General features: G+C 43.1%; 1 protein-coding gene across 1 annotated transcript in view; it reads right to left on the minus strand.

Annotated features, from left to right (window-relative positions):
- CDH2 (cadherin 2) overlaps positions 1 to 6,344 on the minus strand; it is a 117,332-nt gene extending 110,988 nt beyond the window's left edge. The window contains exon 1 of the mRNA XM_082234768.1: positions 5,561 to 6,344. Within this exon, the coding sequence (XP_082090894.1) occupies positions 5,561 to 5,635 (75 nt within the window). The 5' untranslated portion in view covers positions 5,636 to 6,344. The remainder of the gene's footprint in view (positions 1 to 5,560) is intronic.
- Positions 6,345 to 24,570: the final 18,226 nt, after the last annotated feature.

Here is a 24,570-nt window from a genome sequence, read left to right on the forward strand (position 1 = left end):
GTCTAGAAATATTTATAATAATAAAATAAATATCAATAAAAATTGTACTTTTGGGGTTTGTCACAGATTTGAATGACGTCACTGATATTGATACAAAAGAAACTAGAATTTCAAAATACTGATTTTTTTCCAGTAATCAGAAATTAAAACTACTCATAATAAACTTCTGCAATGTTTTGTAAAAATGTGAAACATAACCCTGGGAAAGAAAGCTAAAATATTGACAAATTCTAATTTAATATAAAAAACCCACATTTAAAAAGGAATTCCAGATATCTGGGAAATAGCATCATAGTCTAGAAGTTTCCACTGAGAAAACATGATTTGTAGAGGCAGAAGAATCAAAAGTAGACTCAAGATTCTTTATATTAACCTACTGAAGTGCTCTGCCACTTATTCTTATTAATTAGGACTAACCTACCTATGTAGTTCTGTATCCCAAAAAACATGGGATGGGATGCCATTGCACCATGCACCTCCCCACCCTAGTTTCACATCATTGGCTGGCAGAGACAGTAAGATGCAGCACATGATAATGCCATGTCACACCATGTTAATATTACATTAAAAGGAAAAAGCGACAGAGTGCTTCTCCATGTCTCTTATAAATGTCTAGTTTGGCCCCTAGACCTCCATAGCCCTATTTAAGAAGCTGGAAAGATAACGAATCTGCACAAAACTTCAAAAACTGGGGTAAAGGCAACAAAAATGGTAGTAGCACTCATTAATTAATAATAATTAATAATTAATTAATTAATTAATTAATAATTAATAATAAAGGAGAACCGCGTAAGTTTTGGTGCCAATCACTGGGACCTGAATGTGCATCTGCTTTGCTACTAGCCAGTTTTAACACAACTAAAATCCATTTCCCATAATCAATTTTCAATACTCATATTAACTATTCAGACCAATATCTTAGCCATACTCAGAAACCATACAATGAAAGAAACTAGAATTAATAATTAGGACTGAAAATTTAACTGAAGCTTTTCCTAAGAACTATTGCCTCTGGAGGTCATTCGAAGTCCTTTGTGATGTTTTGCCTCCAGTTTTCCCACACAGACTTCCTCTTTTCCCAATTCAGAAGCACTTATGGCTTCTGATGTTAAAGTATGCGTGTTTGTGTCACACACACACACACACGCACACACGCACACACACACACACACCTTTCAAACTTTCCCCCTTTCCTTCAGAGTGCCAAGCTTTTGCACAACAACCACAGATTTTACCTAAAGTAAATCATAAATGAAGTGAGTGTTTAATCATCAGTTACCAGTATGTTCCTAAATGCTGCATTATTCCAAACATTGACTGAACCTATACTGAACAAGCTGTTTGCTCTGCTGTACAAATGATGAGTGATGAATTCATTAAAAAAAAACCTCAAAGAAATATCTGACAAAGGCTGAAAGCAATATAAAACAATTTAAATAAACCTAGCCAAGGTATAGGTCCTGAACCAATATTATTTTCTTATAACTGAAATTCTCTTGCACTAGCAATGTACGCAATGTAAAAGTTTTAAATAATTTCTGACTTGCAAGAGAAAGCAAAAAAAAAAAAAAAAGCCAAGCAATAGTTAAAAATCAAAGGCCACTTTCCAGACACAGGTTTAGAAAACTGATTTCATACCTAACTTTCAGTGCTGTTACACCCTGTTAAAAAGAGAGTCCTAACCTGATTTAATGTGTACCCAAACAAGGAGGAAATTGGATTTTCCAACCATGACATGCCACTGGAACTCTCTGATACACAAAAGCAATAAAGACAGTTCCTGTCCATAATTCATAGATCGCTTTAATTTAAAAACAGTACTTATAGGGGGAAACCACACAGTGAAATAAAGAGTTTAGCAGAGAACTCAAGTTTTAAAGTTTACCAAATAACATATGGAGATAAAAAATTTTTGGAGGCATCCTAAAAAGAGAAAATAAGCCTGACAAAGAAATTGTGTCATGGGGAGGGGGGGGGAGGAGTGGACTCTACCTTAAAAATTTGTAGAAAAGCAACCCAGACTCCAGCTATAAACAGACCCTGAAAACAATAAACCTAGCTAAAAAGTTAAAACAATCCTCCCAAAAAGGGAGGCAGAGTTTGAAGGAAAGACACAGAAGGTGCAACATTGACACTTTCCCATCAGGGCAAACTAACCTCCTATTAAACCAGTGAAAAATCCCCCCAGCTGTTTAGGATCAATGTTTCAGCACCTCAGCTGCCTGATGCAGCCATCAGAGCTACAGAAAAAAAGAGTACTGGCTGTACAGGAGAAAGCAAAAAAAAAAAAAAAAAGCAGTAATTTGAAATAAAGGGCAAGGGAAGGGAGCTTTGCAACATGCCAAGTCTGTGTTTACTACGTTTCAGAAGCAGGGATTCAGTTCACAGCCAGAGAGTAATCTGAGCTCTGCACCATGGACAGTGACTGCTGCTGCAGCTACTGTACCCAGATCACTCAACCCCTGCAGGATTTAAACCGGATATCGCCCATTGCCGAAAGCCAGCCCACTCACACAGCCCGCTACACAAATACCCCTTTCCCCAGAGTCCCTTGCCCGTTCTCGACGATATGCTCCAGCCACATATGCCATTAAGAGGCAATGAGCTGCACCATCTGTCCCGGAGATTTACTCCTGCTTGCCCTTTGCACTAGGAAGAAGACGGAGTTTCGCTGACCGAAGTGCCAGCATCCATCCTGTGCACATCCTCTGTCCCCTGCCTTATTGGAACTCACTTTAGGAAAATGCCAGGACACCCCTCCCCCAAAAAAACCCCACTCAACCCTACACAGTTCCATTTCAAATGCACATAAAATGCAGTATCAAATACAGTTCATCCATTACTCCAGAGAACCTTTCACAAACTATTTCCAGAGGCGTAGCCATGTTAGTCTGTTGCAGCAAAACCAGGGGAGTCCGGTGGCCATGCAAAGAGTACACTCCCTATTCCAGCAGGATAAGCCCCAAAATGCAGGATAATCACTTAATTGAATTTTCATCAGCATATGTCAAGTGGTATCTGCTTCATGAGAGACAGCCCTAATGCTTGCATCTTTCTATACAAGCTGTCCCACATCCCAGATACATTCCTTACACAGTCGATATTCACTGAACAAGCCATGGCAATGCTCTACCTTCAGATGCACAAAAACACTCCAGGAAAATCCAAGTAATTTACCCATCAATTCCTGCCCAGACAAATCAAATCCTTATTCTGGAGACCTGGGCCCACCCTAATTCTGCACTTTCGGCACAGGTGGACTACTGCCCACTCCTGGTGCAGAATCACAAATTATCAGGCAAGACATCCAGCTTGCTGGTAGGGAATCTGATTTGCATGCAGAAACTCTCAGGTTCAATCCCCAGCAACTTTAGGTAGGGCTGGCGAGGTCCTGTCTGAAACCCTGCAGAGCTGCTGCCAGTCAGTGTGGACAGTATAAGGCAGATTCCTATCTGTCTCCCAACAAAACGGTACACAGCCTAACCCCCATACCCATCCTATGTGTTCCAGGTGACCAGTGTCCCCCAAATGCAGAAACACCAGCAATGCTCTCCAGGCAGATCCCTACTTTGCAAAAGTGTAAACAAACCAGTCTTAAGGCTTCGCCAAGGCTTGCAAACCTCTGCCTCGTAAAAGCATACAGCCTTCCCTTGTCCAAGTCAGCTCATTCTTTACTCAGCAAAGGACCAAATCCTATCTCTGAAATATTAATTCCTGACTTGGGTGAAAGTCGACTCACCCCTTGCCAGCAAGCATCACAGTGGCACAGACCCTGTCAACTTTGGGCAGATCTCCAAGGATGGCGGCTCTTTCAATCCCTACATGTATTGGCCAGAACCTCAGTCTCAACTATTGGGGTGCGTGGACATGCCTCCCACTTGCCTTCGCGTGGCCTTCCCGCAGCGCCCCCTGTTGGGCGAGGGAGGTGGCAACGCTTTATTAAGCAAGGAGAAAGAGTTTGCCTCAATGGAAATTCCCGTTAGCTGTTGCAGCAGGGGTAAAAAAAACACAGCAGGACGCCAGCGGGGGAGGAGGCGAGCGAGGCTGCCGGGCGGAGGCGGAGGCTGATTAAATTCTTCCCGGGAAGGGATTAGGGAGCCAAGCAGAGGGGCGAGGCAGCGGCTCCGCACGCTCCTCTGTACCGGACCCGAGGCCACGGAAGGCGGCGTTCCGGACACGCTTGGCTCCACTAACCCGGGGTCAGGGGACCGGGGTGGCTGCTCAGGTAGCAGCTCTCGCCAGATTCGTTAAACAGGGGCAAAAGTACACACCGTTGCCTTAAGACTTTGTGCCGGTTAATCCGAAATAGCCGACCGGCGCCCTGATTCTGGGGTCACAATTACTACTAAACACAGATTAAAATCCCACGCGATTCACAAACAGTTCCTGCGGTGCATTACATATGCTCCCTTTAACCTTCCCGATTGTATACAAGGAGGGGGACTGTGTCGTGGTTTTTTTTAAAAAAAGTAACTCATCAATTCAATGAGATCTATGGAGTTTGCACTTCGTGGTTGTGTAACTGCGAGACCCGAGTGGGCTGGCAATCTGGCATCCGGAAGGCAAAGTAGAAAGAGCGCGAGCGGGTTGAAGGGGACGACAGGGAGAGAGGGTGGTCTGGTGGCCCCTGCCATGGGAAATAAATCCCACCCCAGCCTTCGATTTGCGAAGCAGGTGTCTCAACACAGACACCGGTCCCCACTCTGTTTATCCAGGGTGACTTCCATCCTCGGGGAAGTCTGCTCTTCAAGAAAGAGCGTGCGCATCTCCGCCTTGCCAGCAAGGAGCAAAGAAGCCCTTGCTCCCATCCCAAGGGAAGAGGTGGGTGGCATCCACTCCTTTCCCACGCTCCCTCCCCAAGGAAGAGATGGCGCCAAGTCCCTGCCCCACTTCTGCTCGTCCCCAGGTCGGAGGGATCCCAGCTCTCCCCATCCGCACGCCCCGCGGTGCCTTTATTTGCAATCATCGGTTTCATCCTTCTCGACCCGCAGGCCGACTTTTGTTTGACCCCACCCATCAGATCCAACGCCAGTGCAAAGGGGGGGGGGTCACTGGGTCCTAACTTTCCGCCATAACGCTTCTGCACCCCGGTTTTCCTTCCCTACGCAGGCATATATGCATCTCTCCACTATTAGTCTTCTTACTAACGCCGAAGCGAGCACCTGCTCCTTTCCGCCGTGGGAAATACGAATCCCTAACTCGCGTTCCCGAGGAAGCTCCAGCCTCCCCTCTGCAACTCCTCTCCCGTCCCCCTTCGCTACACCCCGTCTTCGTCCCCCAACACCTTCCGGGATCAAGGGGGTCGCTTTCCCCCAAGCCCCCTCCCCGCCCCACCGCTGCCGCCCCAGCTTCGCAACCCCGTTCCAAGCAGGCCCAGCTTCGCCTCCGGGGCAGCGCGGGGAGCCCGGGCTTCTTCGCCCGCGGCCCCGGCGGCGGCATCCTCTCGCCAGCCCCGCCACCGCCCTTCGGCGGGAACAAAGAGCCCCCAGCCCCGCTGCTGCTGCGGCTCTCCTCTGTCTGTCTGTCTTCCTTCCTTCCCCTCGCTCGCTCGGCTCTTTACCTGCTGCAGGGCCGCCAGCACCACCAACAGCAGCGGCGGCAGGATCCGCGGCGGCGCTCCCGCTATCCGGCACATGGAGGCGAAGCAGTGGCGGGGGGAGGCGTGCACGGCGGGGCGAAAAGTCCGCGGATGGGGGCCCGGCGGCGGCGCGGGCCAAGGCGGGAAGGGCGGCAGGGGGCGGCGGAGAATCCGCGGCGCTCGCCTGGGAGGAAGGGGCGGCGGAGCTCCCGGTCCGGCTGCCGCGTCCGGGGTGTCGGCGATGGGCGACTCGCACAAAAGGCAGCGGGCGAAGGAGTCTCTTCGTGAGGGGCGCTGCCGAGAGGGGGGGGGCTGGCGGTGTTAGCGGTTCCCGCGGGCTTTCCCCGGGCACATAGCCCGTCTTCTTCGCTCCTGCGGCGGCGGCTGCCTGCTTGTCTTTCTCGCCGGCCGGCTTGAGGCAGCCTCCCTCCCTCCTCCTCCTCCTGCTCAGCGCGTCGCCAAGTGCGCCCTGGCAGCGCCGCTCCGACGCCGGCTCTGCTGCTGCTGGTGCATGCTCGCCGCGAGTCCTTCGCCTCCTTCACTTTCTTGCCTCGCTTCGTCTCCCCGCCGGCCAGCAGCCAGTAGCGGCGGCGGCGGCAGCAGCAGCAACAACAACCCCCTCCGCTTGCACACACGAGGATAACAATACCACAGCAGCCTCTGCCTCGCTCGCGCGGCGTTCCTGTGTGCGCCTGTATGTGTGTGTGTGCGCGCGCGCTCGCGTATGTGTGTGTGTATGCCTTCACTTGCGCTTGGCTGCTGCTGCTGCTGCTGCTGCTGGCAGCTTCACCTCCCTCCTCCTCTTCTCCTCCTCCTCCTCTTCTTCCCCCCTCCTCCCCGGCTCTCCCTGCCGGCCGCACGGCCAATGGGAAGCAACCGGCTCCAGCTCAGCTCAGCCCTTTGCCCGGGCCAGGCAACCGCCCACAGCTACCCCCGAGCGAAAGGTTGAGCTGCTGCTGCTTCTTCTTCTTCAGCCAGAGAGAGGTGCGCGGAGGAAGCCGAGGGTTTATTGTGGGCACTTTACCCCTCAGCCAGGACCACGGGCCGGGCGTGTCTGGTCTGCACACACACACACACAGAATGGGGATTTTAGGCGAGATGGTAGGGAGACCGAGAGAGAGACTCGAGGTAACGTTCCGACACGACCGTGAGAAAGCCTCGCGCTTTTATTATGAGCCGGGTGAGAGGACTCTCCGGCGAACGTGAGAAATGCCTGTGCAAAACAAAAAGCCGAGGCAAGCCAAGGCGGGGGACGCCAGGGAACGCTGCTCTTGCCCCCATTGTCTGGAGGCGTTTTGCGACGAAGCCACCTGCTGGGGAAAGCGGCTTAGCGGAGGAGGCGGCTGCGTCGCCTTTTGTTTATGCTCCTCTCCCGCCATCGCCCAGGAGCCTGGAATGGGACCAGCGCGCCAATTAGGAAGTTTTCGGTCCCTGCGCTTCGTGGGTTGGCGGACCTTTTTTCAACCCGCGGGCGCCCCTCCTCGAGATTCTGCTACCTGCTTCGTTACTCGCCAAATGTGCAATTAAATATTGCACATACTGTATATGTAATTGCTTTTTTAAAATAAAAACTTTGCCTGCTGCTGCTGGGCAGCGCTCCAGCCTGCATACCCAAAAAATGTCAGGCTGCATAACGGAAATTAGGAAGGTTGCTGAGTGCACAGGAAACCTCGAGGATTAGTGCTGGGTCATTTGCAGAGCTGGCAAGGATTTTTCCCTCACCCTACAGGTCACTGAGCAAACTTGCTTTGTGTCCATGCATCAAAGCCTCCTGCCGGCGAGAAAAAGAAAAAAAACGGGGGTGGGGAGAGGAGAGGTTGCAAGCGCTGGGCCCCAGACAGTGTCCTAGAAGCGACTAGGCTCCGGATAGCTGTTCAGAATTGAGCAGTTCGTTTAGGATTGTGCTTGCACGGAGGACTGAAAAACATTGAATCTGGAAACTCTGCAAACTGCTGTGCAGGTCTTTTCAGGCCAATGCTGGCTTTGCAATGACACACTGTAGTAAGTAATAAGGGAAAACAGATAGCCTTTTCTCCATTATTAGCGCCATCATGTAGATGTAAGACTTCATAATCGAACACATTGCAAGCCTCTCTTACCTCTTGGTTGTGGTGAATAAAAACCGAAATGGGCTGGCTGCACAATCTTATTTACTTTGCAGCTGAACTGCTCCAGAGCAAATCTATGGCCATTGGTGATGGCAGGACAGAACTTGGGGCAGGTGTCCAGGCCTCGTTTGCAGAATGAGCAGGGGCTTCCTAAAAAGCTTGCTACCTTGTGAAGAAAGTGAAGTGACTGATATTACCATCTAAAGGTGGGGAAGCAAGAGTGTGGCATAAGATAGAGCAGAGTCTAAAATTATATAACTACAACCAGCATGGTGGTACTTTGCAACATTTTTTAAAATTATATTGCTACCCACAGGCATCAATATAATAATTTACTCCACAGTTTACTCTGAATATGAGTTGTGTAGATGGCTACGATGCTAGCATTGTATTGTATTAAAACTGTATAAAAGCTTTGGGTTTTTTTTACTAAAATTTGGCATTTATCTGTGGCCCTTGAGATAGTATAGTAGTGGACAGATGGTTAGGCATGTTAAACTGGGCCTCAAAAACCCTATGGATATTCAGCAATTTGCTATCTCACAACTAATCAACCTCAAAATGATCTTCCTAGAGCCCCTTGGACAAAAGATGGGATACAAATTTGATAAATACTTTAAAGAATAAATCAATCCCAGTGTGGACTTCAGTGCTGAAGAAGTTACACTCCCTGAGGGGTTGTTACTGTCCCAGATCTTTGGCACTCAAGCTCAAATATCCAGCCCATTCTCTCACTTTTATAAACCAGTTATCCCCCCAACCCTGTTTTTGCCTACAGGGTGCTTGGTGTGCTGCAAAGCACAGTGTTAGTGATATCACGGCTACTCACTACCCTAATTTGCCCAAAAGTGCTTCTATATAACCAATTTCTTGCACAGTGCAATGTTCATTAAGCTTGCAATCCTACACTCTCATTTACTTGCTAATAAGCCTCATTGAATTATCATTTGAATTATGGTGCTGGAGGAGACTCTTGAGAGTCCCATGGACTGCAAGAAGATCAAACCTATCTATTCTTAAGGAAATCAGTCCTGAGTGCACACTGGAAGGACAGATGCTGAAGCTGAGGCTCCAATACTTTGGCCATCTCATGAGAAGAGAAGACTCCCTGGAAAAGACCCTGATGTTGGGAAAGATAGAGGGCACAAGGAGAAGGCGACGACAGAGGACGAGATGGTTGGACAGTGTTCTAGAAGCTACCAACATGAGTTTGACCAAACTATGGGAGGCAGTGGAAGACAGGAGTGCCTGGCGTGCTCTGGTCCATGGGGTCACGAAGAGTCGGACACGACTAAACAACAACAAGCCTCATTGAACGCAATGGGTTATATGGCATAGGATGGAGCTGTAAATTGTTAACATGTTTCAATAGTCCAAAAATAGTTTAAATTATTTAAAAGATGTGTTTAAAAGATGCATTCCCCCTGTAATTGTAAGATTTATGGAATAGTCTCCCAGGAAGGCCCTCCTGCTGCCAACTTTGTCATCTTTTTGGTGCCAGGCCAAAGTGCTTTTATATTTTCACAGGCATTTGAGCTGCACGAGTGGTGTGATACTGTACTGTTAAACCTATTTTAAATACATTTTATCATTGCCTTTTTCCCCTTGGTTGTAAGTGGCTTATACTTTTCTTTTATTGGAAGTTATGTATAAAATTAATTAAACCTACCACAGGTTAATTAGCCCACAGTTACATAAATTTGTATGGCCAGTGCCTAAAACAATAAAACTAGTGTGGCTTAACAGTTAGTGTTGGTCTAGGACCTGGGAGATCAGGGCTTGAGTCTCGGTTCAACCAGTCAGTGTTTCTCATCCTAGCCTATCTCACAGCGTTGTGGGTGAGGATAAAATGAGGGGAGAACCACGTTGACCTCCCTGAAAGAAAAAGTGGTATATATAAATGTAATGTATTAAAGTAAATATAATAAAATTCGACTGAAAGGGTTGGAAAACTGTCCTGCTACCATCCAACAAATAAGCGGGTGTTAGGTTAACCTTTTTTAGGTAATCTTGAACCTGATTCTACATGCAAGCTTGTGCCCTACCACCGAGTTAATACTAATAATATTTACTGTAGAATTTGCTAGTGCAAGAGGTCAGAAAGGAAAATGGAAATGATGTCGGGAGAAAAAAATTGGGTTGAGGGAATTAATTTTTTTTAATGAAACTTAAGTTCCAAGGGTATCTTGGCAGTGCTAGTTTTGGGAGACGAGAAAAGCTCAGCACTACAGGTAAAGTCAATAATCATTTCTGCAAGGGGGAGGAGGGAACCCAACCTCTTTGCTTGCAGAAAGCAGCTCTCCTTGGATTCCCTCCAAATCTCAAAGACTCGCTGATGCCTTGATCGTGCATCATCATCGACTGGGATTTGGACAGCCTTATTGCCTTGTTCTTCTAGATATGGATTGGACCGGGTGTGACTCATGACCCAGCTAGTGAAGCCTTTAGTCACCTTGAGTAACCATTTCCTTTTAGGAAGACCCCTTGAGTTCAGATGTTAGAAAAAGCGAGTCAATCAAAAGGAAATGTATCATCATCTCTGTTATCTAAATAAGGCTTAAGTAGGGCTTAATTAAGTGTCTGAAATTGCCTTTTGTGCTGGTGTGAATTTCACCGTACATTAATTTTAACTAGGAAGAGTGCAGGCTAATAAATCTGATCACTAAAAATTCATACCGTCCAGGGTCCAATAGCCAAAAACAGCCATAGGGGTGCTAACTTAGAGATACCGATCACCAACTTCCTAACACCAGCATCTGTCAGCGAGGGAGCCTGAAGCTACCATACATTTAGTAGCTCAAACCAACAGCAGAAGCTCTCTCCTGATATGTCCAGGAAGCCATCGTCCCATTCAGCAAACACAACTAAATCTGAAAGCTAATATCTTGCCCAAGGTCACCTAGGGGAGCCTGAGTCAAATACTGCATGCTAGATAGTTGGCTAGCCCCCAAATCTGACGCTTAAGTGAGCAGATTATAGCTGGCCCTTAAATATCATAAGGGGGCATTAATAAAATAGGAAGGTCTAAGGGTAATGATAATCAACAGAAATTAGATGTGGCATTATAGCAGGAGGCTAGCAAAGTTCTGATTTTCAGCAGTTCAGACTACTAAATAAGATAATAACATAATTTCTTTACATATCATAGATTCTGGAGAACCTATGGCTGAGCTAGATTTGAATATGACCAATGCTGAAGGCGAACAGTTTATCTGTTAGATGACACTGGCTAATGCTTTATGTACACAGCTGTTTATCTGTTCCAAAGAACAGATGCCTCTTATTTCACAACAGCTCAACTCTCCACTGCATTCTGTAAATCAAATTCCACACTTCTTCATAGGTGTTTTGAGCCACAGGCATGCAGCACAAGGCTATGCATGCTTACTCAGAAGTTGTCTAGAGGAAAGCATTCTGTATGGCAGGATGGCTTACCCATGGTTCTCCAGATGTTGTTGGACTCCCAACTCTCATCAGCTTCAGCTAGCTTGGCCCGTGATCAGAGATAACGGGAAATGTAGTCCTTCTGGAAGGTTACCCATCCTGCTGGCACTAAAAGCAAGATTTAGTACAAAGCCCTGGTAAGCGTTGGCCAAAATTAAGATGCGCTGGCAGCACTAGTAGTGATTTATATAAAATTCAGAATGTCATCTCATTGGTTTTAAATTGATCTGACTGGGTTTCCAGCCAAGTGCCCAAATTTATTATTTTATTCCTACCACACCCTTAACTGCAGAGAATGAAAACATTTGATGTTTGCATATATTTACATGAATTAACATATGCAGTTGAGCAATGATCATTCCACTTTGAAAAGTGGCCTGTGTGGTGCCCTTTACCACTAAATACTGCCATACCAGTTATAGCAGAGTGACATTTGAAATGGTAGCTAGGAAAACTGTTTTCTGGATGCCGAGATGAGATGATTAAAAACTGCTGACACGAAGATAAACAATTAACATTTTCAGATACATTTCTTTTGGTCTTGACATTTGCAAAAGCAAAATATTTTCTGGTGTTTTCCCTGTAACAAAATGTGGTGAAGTGTACTGAAAAAAATCAATTTTCAAATAAAAAAACACTTTCTGCTCCTGAACTGCTTCAACATGTTTATGTTTTTATATTTGGTAAAGTGCTTTAAGATTTTCTGTTTTTATGAAATGTGGTTAATAATTTTCCACATTTCATAATAATTTCATGAAATGTGGTTAATAAATAAAATATTTTCAGTGCTCTTCTGACTTGGATTTTGGGGGGGGGTTAAAAAAAGCATATTTATATGGATCAGGGATATTTTTTGACCAATATTTTTATTGTTTCTAAATAATTTGAAACAATAATTTGAAAACAATTATAGAAAGGTGTACAACTGGTACAGTGTTTGTTACCCGTTCCAAGGAAAACCAGTCAATAGTTCTGTAATAAGCCTGTTCTGTTCTTCATTTTTAAAATCTGTAAGCATTTTTCAGAATGTAAAGCACAAAATATAAGGGAGTCCATTTGGATATTAAATAATTTATACCACAGTTATTTTTCACAGAGCGAGTCCTGGACTCTCATATTCCTGGATCCAATCTATCATTAAAAGCCAGAAAATGAAATAGGCTTTATAGCATACCTGGAAGATGACCAGACCTTCGCTTTGGCTGTCAGTCTACATGGTGCAGTTTCAACTGCTACGAGTAACCAAATTATTAACAGGAATAGCAACTGTGTGAAATAAAAAAATGCTTTCACAGCAGCTTTCAGCTGACACGCAGGGTCATATTCTGCTTTCAGCTATACATTTGTAACTAAGAGAAGCATCTGGCTTGTGGCATTAGCCTGTTGCCATGATGCTTGTAGTACGTGCTTCACTAAGTGACCCACTGCTGCGCTGCTCTGAATGCCTTCAGTTGACAATTTGAGTAGAATTATTCAGAAATAAATGAATAGGATTGTTTGTTCTCACAAAAACAAGGTGATAAGCAAATCACTCAGATGGTTTAAATCATAGCGTAGATTTGCAGAGTTGGAAGGGATCCCAAAAGTCATCTACTCCAACTCCCTGCAATGCAGGTATCTCAGCTAAAGCATCGATGACAGATGGCCATCCAACCTCTGCTTAAAAACCTTCAAGGAAGAAGAGTCCACAACCTCCCGAGGGAGACCATTCCACTGTCAAACAGCTCTTACTTTCAGAAAGTCCCCCTCCCCCCCGCCAGTGTTTAGTTGGAATCTCCTTTCTTGTAACATGAATCCATTCGTTCGAGTCCTACCCTCCGGAGCAGGAGAAAACAAGCTTGCTCCATCTTCCATATGGCAGCCCTTGAGATATTTGAAGATGGCTATCATAGATGGCTAAACATACGCACCTCCTTTAACCGGTCCTCATAATCCTTGGTTTTATTTATTAAAAAAACAAGTAAAGGTAGCATATAGTGAAATTCAACTCAGCCGGTAAAATGACAACCTATCCAGAGAGGAATTCTCATCTTGTATTGGAAAGTGTATTGTCTAGCTATCTTTGTACATAGTCTTTTTCTAAGATGCAAACGTACATTCAGCATTGCTTGGTGTTCCATTAAAAAGACTCTACATCTGGCAGAAATAAAAAATAAAATAAAATATGAGCTGTTCCAAAAGGTCACACACTGTGATGATTTTGACAAATGCAATGTGCATGGTTTTTGATAAAGATTTGCCCTGAAAATATTCTTTTATGCTTTCCTCTATAACCCAATAATGCTGGCTTTATGACAAGATGCACTATACCACTTTTGATGAACTTCTAGAATGAACTTTATTGCAAAAAAAACCCCAACCACAGTTGCCTAGTAGCATAGGAAAATTAGTCACCAATTCTGCCTTCATATGGGCAGTTCTAAAAACTGAACCCTGACCTTTGAATCTTGTCCTTAGGCCCACAAGCCATACTTGCTTAAAAGCTTGGAGTCATATCCTCCAGAGCTACAAACAGAAGTCTGTGAATTCCAGTGCCTTTGATAAACAATGACTATGTATCTTGTTCAGATTCCAGGAAGCAATCGTATCTAAAGTGTTATGACATCCTTTATTTCAATTTATGAGATACTCACAATTGGAAGGGGCGTACTGAAAATTTCTTTTCTGGTGCCTATATACATTAGATAGGAGAACGTGAACTATAGAGTTCTTTGTTTGGTAAAAGAGTTTTTAAAAACAACAACAACATAATTGAACAGGGTGCTAGACTAGACTAAGGAATGACAGTGGCACTTGCCACAGATTGCCACTACCCACACCAACCTACCAATGCTCAAAATTTTGGTTAAAAAAACCAAGCAAAGTGCAGTTAATAACTGCTCCCCACTGAGGATGCTGATGTTTTGTCAAAAGGCCATAGGTATCCCTTATAGACCAATGGCTGTAATACTTGAGGTGTCTTGAACTCTGTAAGCACAACACACAAACACTGTGATTATAATACATTGCATGTATCCCCCCAAAAAATTAAACATGCAAGGTGTGCATAATACACATGCTTAATTCCAGTGAAGAAATTCATTTCCGGAGACTTGGAACCTTTCATTGTTTTGGTCAGCGAAAAGAAGTATCTTCCCTTTACCAGCAGAATTGGCGCTACTATAGGTGCCACATAATCCCCATTCCACATGTGTTTCCTGTGGCAGCACCCACACATTGGAACTCCCTGCCTATTGAGCTCAAGCAGCACCTTCACAGAGTTCTTTTCGGTGCCTACTAAAACATTCTTGTTTAGACAAGCCCCCCAAGATGTTTAGAAAGTTGAGGTAGTGTTAATCTATTTTTGTATTTTGACTTTTGTACGTGGTTGTGAATATCTGAGAAAATCCACAACCATGTACAAAAGTCAACCATATATATATTCAAGTGCTGTACAGTGGTACCTCGGATTAAGTACTTAATTCGTTCCGGAGATCCGTTCTTAACCTGAAACTTCTTAACCTGAAGCACCACTTTAGCTAATGGGGCCTCCTGCTGCTTTCGCGCCGCCGGAGCACAATTTCTGTTCTCATCCTGAAGTACAGTGGTGCCCCGCAAGACGAAATTAATTCGTTCCGCAATTTTTGTCGTCTAGCGAATTTTTCATCTTGCGAAGCACGAAATCCCATAGGAATGCATTGAAAATCAATTAATGCGTTCCTATGGTCAAAAAAAGTCCAAACAAAGCCAAATTTGGTACAACAACAGTTTATTAACTGCTCTTTAAAGTCACACATACTGTAAAGAGCAGTTCAAAAATTTAAGGGAAAATAAATTAACTTTATAAACAAAACATGTCTTTGTTTTTAGTCAAAGAAAAAAAGTCGCAAGACGTTTTCGTCTTGCGAAGCAAGCCCATAGGGGAAATTCGTCTTGCGAGGCAAATCGTGAACGGAAAAATCTTTCGTCTAGCGAGTTTTTTGTATTGCGAGGCATTCGTCTTGCGGGGCACCACTGTAAAGTTCTTAACCTGAGGTATTATTTCTGGGTTAGCAGAGTCTGTAACCTGAAGCGTATGTAACCTGAAGCATATGTTACCCGAGGTACCACTGTATATATTTTTAAATAAATAAATAAAATAAATGTGCTGATTTTGTCCTATTTTCTAGACTCAGCTCAAAGGGCTGATCTTGACCTAATAGGCCTTTAATTTCTCAGTCCATATTGTACGGTTATGAGCATGAAAGGGCTTATTGCTATGGCTATCAGGTGATCATGGTCTTAGCTAAAGAACAAGAGTGTGATCTAACGGCTCTAGTATTTTATATGTGGTTGCCGGAGGATCATGAGACAGCTAGAGGAAGTTTGAGTTGTGAGTTTTTAGCTGAAGATGGCTAAAATTCTGGTGCTTTTGCTCTTTGGGAATTTAAATCAAGTTTACTGGTTGTGCAATGTTTGTTTCCAACATGCAGTTTTACTTGGAAATTGGTCCCATTGTGATCAATGGAAGTTATTTCCTACTTTGTTTATTTAGGATTAGAGCCCCAGAGAGGTATTATTTTGGGCAGCTTTGAGGCCAATACTAACCATAATGCATCTATTTATCTACCATAATGGACCTCAGGACAGTGAAAATCTCAGTAGAGAAATGAACCGAACAGTCATCCTTGACTGCAGACATTTTTGAATTGTTCCAGTGTTTACAAGAGAAGAAGTTATTCTAGCCATGCAAATTCAGCTCCAATATTCATTCAGTCCTTCAGTTTCTATTTTTTTTTTATATAATAATTTTTATTACATTTTTTCCAAATTACAGATAAAACAGAGAAAAGAAAGAACATAAAAAGTAGAAAGAAAGAAAAAACAGAAAATCACAACTATTTCAACAACTTATTTCAGATTTCTATCGGACTTCCCCGCATCTCCCACATAGTGCATTCTTGACAATAAAGTTATCAGCAAATTATAACCTTGTTTCATGTGTTTCTTTGTACTTTCAATTGCAGTTTAAGTTTAAATCTCTTATTTTCCATTTACTCTAAAAATATAACATATTGTCATTTTTACCCATTTAAACTTTGATTCTTTCATAAATATTATCCAATTTCATATATAATCCACTTTCATTGCTGGGGCTAACATTCCAAGTCATACGGCATCTTAAGATTCATATAACTTATAATACTTTTGCAAATAGTCTTTAAATTTTTTCCAATCCTCCTCCATTGCTTCTTCCCCCAAATCTCGGATCCTTGCAGTCATCTCGGCTAGTTCCATGTAGTTCATCAATTGCGTCTGCCAGTCCTCCAGTGTGGGCAAATCTTGAGTCTTCCAATGCTTAGCAATAAGGATTCTTGCTGCTGTAGTAGCATACATGAAAAAAGTTCTATCCTTCTTTAACACCTTCTGGCCGACAATGCCCAGAAGAAAGGCCTCCGGTTTCTTGGGGAAGGTGTACTTAAACACCTTTTTTAACTCGTTATAAATCATTTCCCAGAAGGCCTTCAATCTTGGACAAGTCCACCAAAGGTGAAAGAATGTCCCCTCAGCTTCCTTACACTTCCAACATTTATTATCGGACAAATGGTATATCTTAGCCAGCTTGACCGGGGTCATGTACCACCTGTATACCATTTTCATAATATTTTCTTTCAGAGCATTACATGCAGTAAACTTCATACCGGTGGTCCATAACCTCTCCCAGTCTTCAGACATGATATTATAACCAATGTCCTGAGCCCATTTTATCATGGCTGATTTAACTGTCTCATCCTGAGTGTTCCATTTAAGCAGCAAGTTATACATTCTCGATAGTAACTTGGTCTTTGGTTCTAACAACTCTGTCTCAAGTTTCGATTTTTCCACCTGGAATCCTGTTTTTTTGTCTAGCTTAAAGACCTCATTAATTTGGGCATAATGTAGCCAATTTTGCACCTTACCTTTTAGTTTTTCAAAGCTCTGCAACCTCCAATTACCTCCAATGTTTTCTATTATTTCCCAATATTTCGGCCAGCAGGCCTCCATATTGGGTTTTTTCCGAGCTTTGGCCTCTATTGGTGATATCCACCTCGGAGTTTTGCTTTCCAATAAGTCTTTGTATTTTTTCCAGACCATAAATATTGCTTTTCTGACAATATGGTTTTTAAACATTCCGTGTGTTTTTCCCTTGTCATACCACAAATACGCATGCCAACCTAGCGAATTATTAAAGCCTTCCAGATCTAGGACATCAGTGTTTTCTAACAGAATCCAATCTTTCATCCAGCAGAAGGCCGCAGCTTCATAATATAACCTTAAGTCTGGCAGGGCAAACCCCCCTCTCTCCTTTGCATCAGTTAGTATTTTAAACTTTATTCGGGGCTTTTTGCCCTGCCAGACAAATTTAGAGATGTCCTTCTGCCACTTTCCAAAACATTCCACTCTGTCCACAATCTGCAAGGCTTGAAACAAAAACAACATTTTTGGCAAAACGTTCATTTTTATAGCTGCAATTCGGCCTAACAAGGATAATTTCAATCTTGACCAGATTTCTAGATCTCTTTTAACTTCTGACCAACATTTCTCATAATTATCTTTAAATAAATTCAAGTTCTTGGAAGAAAGATTGACCCCCAGGTATTTCACTTTTTTAACAATATTTAGTTCTGTTTCCTTCTGAAACCCCTCTGTTTCAGTAGCTGTCAAGTTTTTCCCTAACACCTTAGTTTTTTGTTTGTTCAGCTTAAAACCCGCCACCCGACCAAATTTCTGAATCAATTCCAAAACTCTTTTTGTACTAGATTCTGGCTCCTGTAATGTTAAAACCAAGTCATCTGCAAATGCTTTCAGTTTATATTGTTTCGCTCCGACCCATATTCCTTGTACCTGCCGATCCTTCCTTATCATGTTCAGCAAAACCTCCAGGACTGAAATAAACAATAAAGGGGAAAGGGACATGTTCCTTTTTCAATATGAAGTTCTTCTGTCACCACATTGTTCACTATCAACTTAGCTTTTTGTTCTGAATAGATTGCTTCTATTCCATTCTCAAACCCCCTTCCCACTCCCATCCCTTCCAAGTTTTTCTTCATAAATTTCCAAGAAATGTTGTCAAAGGCCTTCTCCGCATCAATAAAGATTAACACTGCTTTAGTGTTAATATTTGTTTGTAAAAGTTCCAGAATATCGATAATATTCCTAGTGTTATCAAACAAATGTCTACCTGGGAGAAAGCCTGCTTGGTCCTTATGAATTACTTCATTTAATACTTTTTTAAATCTATTAGCCAAAATATCTGCAAATATTTTGTAATCCACGTTTAGGAGTGAGATGGGACGGTAGTTCTTAAGTTGAGTCTTTTCAGTTTCCACTTTAGGTATCAGTGTGATGAATGCTTCTTTCCACGTATCTGGTGCCCTCCCTCCCCCCATAATCTGGTTGCAAACCTCCATTAATGGTTGTATCAAGTAGTCTTTTAACATCCTGTAGTACTTGGAGGTAAGTCCGTCAGGGCCTGGAGATTTGCCTAGCTGCATATTCTGAATGGCATCCTCGATTTCCTGTTGTGTTATTTTACAATTCAAGATTGATCTCTTCTCTTGAGATAGTTCTGGTAGGCCATTGTCTTTCAAGAATTGTTCTATCTCAGTTACTTCCTCGGACCCTTGTGTATACAGTTTTTTAAAATATTTCTGGAAGCACTTTCTAATTTCTCCCGGTTTCTGAATATTTTTCCCTTCAACTTCTAGGTTGGTAACATAATTTAGTTTTTGTCTCTTTTTCAACTGCCAAGCTAGCAGTTTCCCACATTTATTCGCAGATTCAAAAGATCTTTGTTTCATTTGTTTGATTTTCCATTCCACTTCTTGGTTGATCAATTTCGTATATTGTGACTGGTGGAATTTAATTTCTCTTAAAGTCTCTTTTGATTTTGGATTCAATCTTAATTTTTTCTCTCCATCTCTTATCTTCTCTAGTATCTTATCCTTTTTCCCATTCCAGAATTTTTTCTTAATCGTATTCTGTTGTATCAGAAACCCTCTCATAACAGCTTTACTTGCATCCCAGATTATTCTTTTTTCCACCGAGGTGTTCAAGTTAATTTCAAAATAGTCCTTTAAAGCTTTTTGGGCCTTCTTTATGATCTCTTGATCTCTTAGCAGGTTGTCATTCATTTTCCATCTGAAGGAATCGGCAGTAGTGAATCTCATTTCCATTTTCAGAGCGTTGTGGTCGGAGCAAGTCTTTGGGCAGATTTCTACTCTTGTAGTCTTAGGTGCCAGCCCTCTAGTTGTCCAAATTTGGTCGATTCTTGTCCATGACAGGTGGGCCTCAGAAAAAAAAGTTCCTTCTTTACCTAGGGGGTTTCTCATCCTCCATAAATCAATCAAATCCATATTGTCAGTTAGTTCGAAGAAAGTTTTTGGTAGTCTTCCATCCTTGGTCAGGTTCTGGTTCTGTGACTTATCCATATAGGTAGAGACGACCCCGTTCATGTCTCCCATCATAATGATGTTAGAATAGTCCAGATAGTCCAGTAATGTCTCATGTAGCTTCTTGTAGAATTCTGATTTCCCCTCATTTGGTGCGTAGATTCCTAATATCAAAACTTTTTCTCCTTGGGTTTGTATTTCAATTGCCAGGATTCTTCCTTGTTCATCTTTAAACAAAAATTTTGGTGATAAATTCTCCTTTGCGTAGATCACCACGCCTCTCTTTTTAACTCTGTCTGATGAAATAAATTCTTGGCCTAATCTTTTGTTTATTAGCACTTTCCTATGAAGCCTGGTCACGTGAGTTTCTTGCAGACAGATTATGTCCAAATGTTCTTTCTTCAAAATATGGAAAATCCTTTTGCGTTTTTCCGGGGAATTTGCGCCATTAATGTTCCAACTATACAGCTGTAGAGACATCCTGTATCAATCTGTTGTTGTTCTTTATGGGGCGTCTTCTTTTTTATCCAAATCCGAGGGTGCTGGCTCTTTTCCAGACTCTGGTGGAGGCCAAAGGGCTGCTACTCCCTTCTGCAGGTCTTCCCCGTGATCGTGTAGAAACTTCTGGCTATCCTCTTTCGTTTTGATTTTAATCTTCTTTCCTTTGTAATTGAATGATAGGCCTTGTGGAAACTCCCACCTGTAAGGTATTCCGCTACTTCTCAGAAGTCCAGCTAGATCAGTGTAGTTGGATCTGAGGTCCAGTAATTGTTTAGGAATATCCTTGTAAATTTCTGCTCTTCTGTCCTGGATCTCAAGTGCTTTATTGAAGTGTAGGTCAAGTAGTTTGTCTCTCTCCTGTTTGGTCCTTAAGATGATCAGACAATCTCTGGGCCTGTCCTTCCTGGCAATTCTTCCCAGTCTGAATGCAGTTGTTATTTTAAAGTCTGTGTCTTCCTTTATACCCCAGAATTTAGAGAATTCTGTTGTCAAAAAGCCGGTCAAATCCTCTTTCTCAATCTCTGGGATGGAGCGTAATCTTAAATTATTTCCCCTGTTTCTCAGTTCCACCATAGACAGATAGGCCTGCTGGCCACTGATATGTTTATGTAGTGGCCTTACCTCTCCTTTCAATTCATCCACTTTCTGAATTGCCTGATCAGCTTTTTCGTTTGCAGCCTCGGCCAATTTCCGACTCTCGGATGTGGCATCTTTTAGATTCCTAATTTCTTGTGAATGCTTAGCCACTTGTTCAGATAGTTTAGTGATTGAAGATGTGGCTAAGTCAATTTTTGCTGTTTGGTCATCAACCTTCTTATTCAAAATTGCAAATTGTTGTAGCATTTCCTCTAAAAGAGTGCCAGATCCCCCTGCTGCCATATCCTCAGTTGTTGGCTGTTCAGCTTCCTTAGATGGAGCTGTTGTTGAGGGTACAGCTCTCTGTAAAACAGCAGGGACTGAAGATCTACGACCCTGAGAAATCAGAGTTGTTTGTACAAATTGGCCTTTCCCTGCTTTCGACGCAGCTCTTGTTTTTGGAGGGCCACTCATTCCACACCTGTCTTTGGATTCAAGGTCAAGCTGTCAAATGTTCCATGGGAAAGACAGGCCTCAAAGTAGATAACCAAACCACAGAGAGTCAAAACAAAGTTGGTTCTCAGGAATTTGTAAATCCTAAACTCCACTAGAGGGAGTATTGTTGCAGTTCAGGAAAGAAGGAACAAAGTTTTGGTCGCCATTAAAGTTCCTGCAGTTGAATAAGTTAACAATAGTCTTTAAAGAAAACTTTTTTCCACTGGCAGAGCCCTTTCAATGTTGCCACAATAGTCTATCTGAGGGTGCAAGATACAGTTGTTTAATTGTATCCTCCAATGATGCCTCTATGTATCCATTTCAACTTTGTATATGTATCCGCAAAACAACCCTTTTCCCCCTGCAAGCCCGAGACTGGGTTTTTTAAAGTTTTTAAAGTCCACAAAAGGAGAAGGTCTCCAAGTAAAATCAACACAATAGCAGAAAGAAAAAAGAAGGCTTGCCTTTCCCTTCAGTTGCTAGCTCCGCCAGACGCATGATACTTCCCGTTTTAAAATCCCTTTCTATTGCTTCCAGCTTGTCAGTTCCTTTGCCTTTGATCACTAAACACTACCGGGAGACGGACTTCCTTTTTCTCGTCTCCCGCTTTCAGCCAAATTTTCAATTTACAGTCCCGAATTAATACTCTTCTTACTCACGAGTAGATGATTTAGAGTCCAATACTTAAGGAAGAAAGGTCGGCGCTCATCAGCAACAGCCGCGCGACTTCACTCCCGCAGAAAGAGCGATGAATCCACAGCACCGCTTCCCCTCCGTGCTTCCGGAGCCCCTTACGGGGTCCCTTCTTCGTTTTGGGGGTCGCTCTGGGTGCCCGCCGGATCCCACGGCCACGAGCTCACTCTGCTCGTGGTTTATCTTAATGGGTCGTCACTTTGCCGCAGCGAACGACCCTTTCCTGCGGAGCCCCTCTTCGCAGCGCAAAGAGGACCGCCATTACTTGTTTCGCGCCGCCTCCGGAAGTCCAGTCCTTCAGTTTCTATACTATCCTTGCTTCTTCCCAAACAAGAGCTTGGAGCAGCGTACAAGATAATTAATATATTACTACAAAATGTTCTGATAACTCTGATAACAATCAAAAACTAAGAACAAACCATTCTAATATTAGTCTGCCTCATGTAATAAAAACTCTAAACATCCATCATGCTGTAGGTAAAAGGAAGGGGGTTTTTGTTTCAAATGTGCTTTTTTGGAACCACAAAGAAATCACGCAACAACGCTGAAATCATCTTCCATCTAAATATTAAACAAAGCAGGCCCAGGATTGTTGTTGTTTGCTTTTTTTAGGGAAAGCAACCCAACTGCTAGACTTGTCCGTCCCTGCATTTTGACAGTATTTTTATGAAACAACGTGTTTAATAAATGAAAATATAAGGCATAATGCTTGCATTTAAAAGCAATGGTGAGTTTTTTCTTCCTTCCTTTGAACAACCTCATTTTGTAATTTTAACAGATGCTCGCTTTATAGCAAAGTTTACAGGAAAATAAAACTTTCCAAAAAAAAGTATATACGCACGATCCTTCTGCTTTTAACTCAACATTGGATTACCAAACTAGAGACTTGGGACAAATCAACAACAACAACAACAAATGTAGTGTAAAACAGGATGATTGTGGTGAAATTGCAAACAAAGGAGTCCACCTGTGTCCCATTCATGGGGCTGCGTTTCAATTGGGGTAGCCTAGAAATGACTCAAACGACACCTTATCAGCAGTTCAGATAAATTGGAACTGCTGATAGCATCCCATTCTCTCCCCACCCACTCTTGGCATTATACTGGGTGTGTTGCAGCATGCCTAGCCATTCATGTGAACTAAGAGGCCATTGTTGGTTTCACACGATGGTGGGGTCAGTGAGATGGTGCCCTTGGAAGAAAGAGGCTGCCACTGCTAGGGTGGCCCAGAACCTTATTTGTGGGCATCGCAAAGGCAGAAGCAGAGGGATGCAGCCTGCTAGGCTGGTGTACTATAGGTTTGTACCTGCTGGCTAACGTGCTACCAATGTGGGCCATGGCTATCAGAGGCACTTGCAACAGTGAGGACGTATCAGTCCCCATGCATCCATTGCTGCCTTGTGGTACCAAGTCCTTCTGCCCCTCGTGCTTGCCACAGCAGAAGCCTCTCAGACCTATGAAGGTGTTGAATACTGAGTCAGATCCTTGATCCATCTAGTCTAGCCCTGGAAGCCTTTCTAAGGTCTCAGATGGAGCTCCTTTCCATCCCTGCCACCTCAGGCCTTGTAGCGGATGTCCTGGAAAATTAACCGAGTCATGCCACTAGGTGATTTCAGACTAGACTTTCCCAGCTTGGTGTCGTGCAAGCATTTTGCAGGGTGGATAGGAGTTGCATTCCAGAACCTCTGATGGAGGTTGAGAGACGCTGCTTTAAACTGTGAGTGATGGTCTTACAGGGAGAGGACTCTTTAGAAAATAATCTGCATTACTTTATCTATTTCAGAATAGGATAATCCAGTTCCTAATGTGCTTAGGAGCCCTCGTGCCCATTCTGCTGAGAGACACCCTGGATTTCTGCCCCAACATCTTGCCCTGATGCTACCAATAACTAAATCTGGGATCTATATCATGCATAGCCACTGAGCTATGCCTCCTCATTTTACTTCAAAAGGTATCATCATTGACTGGTGGCTCTGGTTCTCCCCCCCCCCAGGCCACAGCACTGTGGGGCACAGCACAGTAACTTTTAATCTTTGTGAGAGTACAAAACAGCATTTGCTTAAGCTCAGATCATCCAAATCTCTCAACTATTTATCTCGCACAACATAAGCATCACCATTAATATATTACCACAATTGCTAACTATAGCTAATACAGCCAATGACAAATAAAAATATTTTGCTTTGTATGGGAGGCTATTTCCGCGACTGATAACAAAAAGTGTAGAGCTCTGACGAAGAATAATGAGATTAATTTTAAAAGCAGGCTCAGCTTTAGACATCATGTCCAAAGGCAATGACATGATTATTGTTATTGTCTTGAAAGAAAATTAAAAGTTTGGGTTGATGGAAAACAAACCTGCTTGAGACACTCCAGTGACTTTGGCGATTAAGCAAATGGAAGAATTGTGTATAAAACTGATGGGTGAAACAATATGGGGCATGTTTTAAGAGGATTTTCTAGAGATCGGATAAATGGCTAATATTGATTTTATTGATATTCCTGCTGTTAAAACATTGCACAGTGAGCCCAGAATTTCCCAGAGCTTGGCTGCTTGGGAATCTGAGTTGACTTTGCCTGTCAAGCAAGCTGAAGGACACTGAGCAGTTAAAACTATTTTAATCTTATGTTCTACCTCAAATTTAGGATGAAGCTAAGGCATTAGGCCTGCTGAGAATTTCCTGTGCAATAGAGTGCATTCCCACTTTTTAATCTTTTTCTTTTTATGCATTATAACAGGATTTTCATCACATGAGCACACAGCTTGGCAGTACCATACACTGTTT

The sequence above is a fragment of the Podarcis vaucheri genome (genome assembly GCF_965113315.1).
Source record: "Podarcis vaucheri genome assembly, chromosome: 8".
In the NCBI taxonomy this organism is placed as follows: domain Eukaryota; kingdom Metazoa; phylum Chordata; class Lepidosauria; order Squamata; family Lacertidae; genus Podarcis; species Podarcis vaucheri.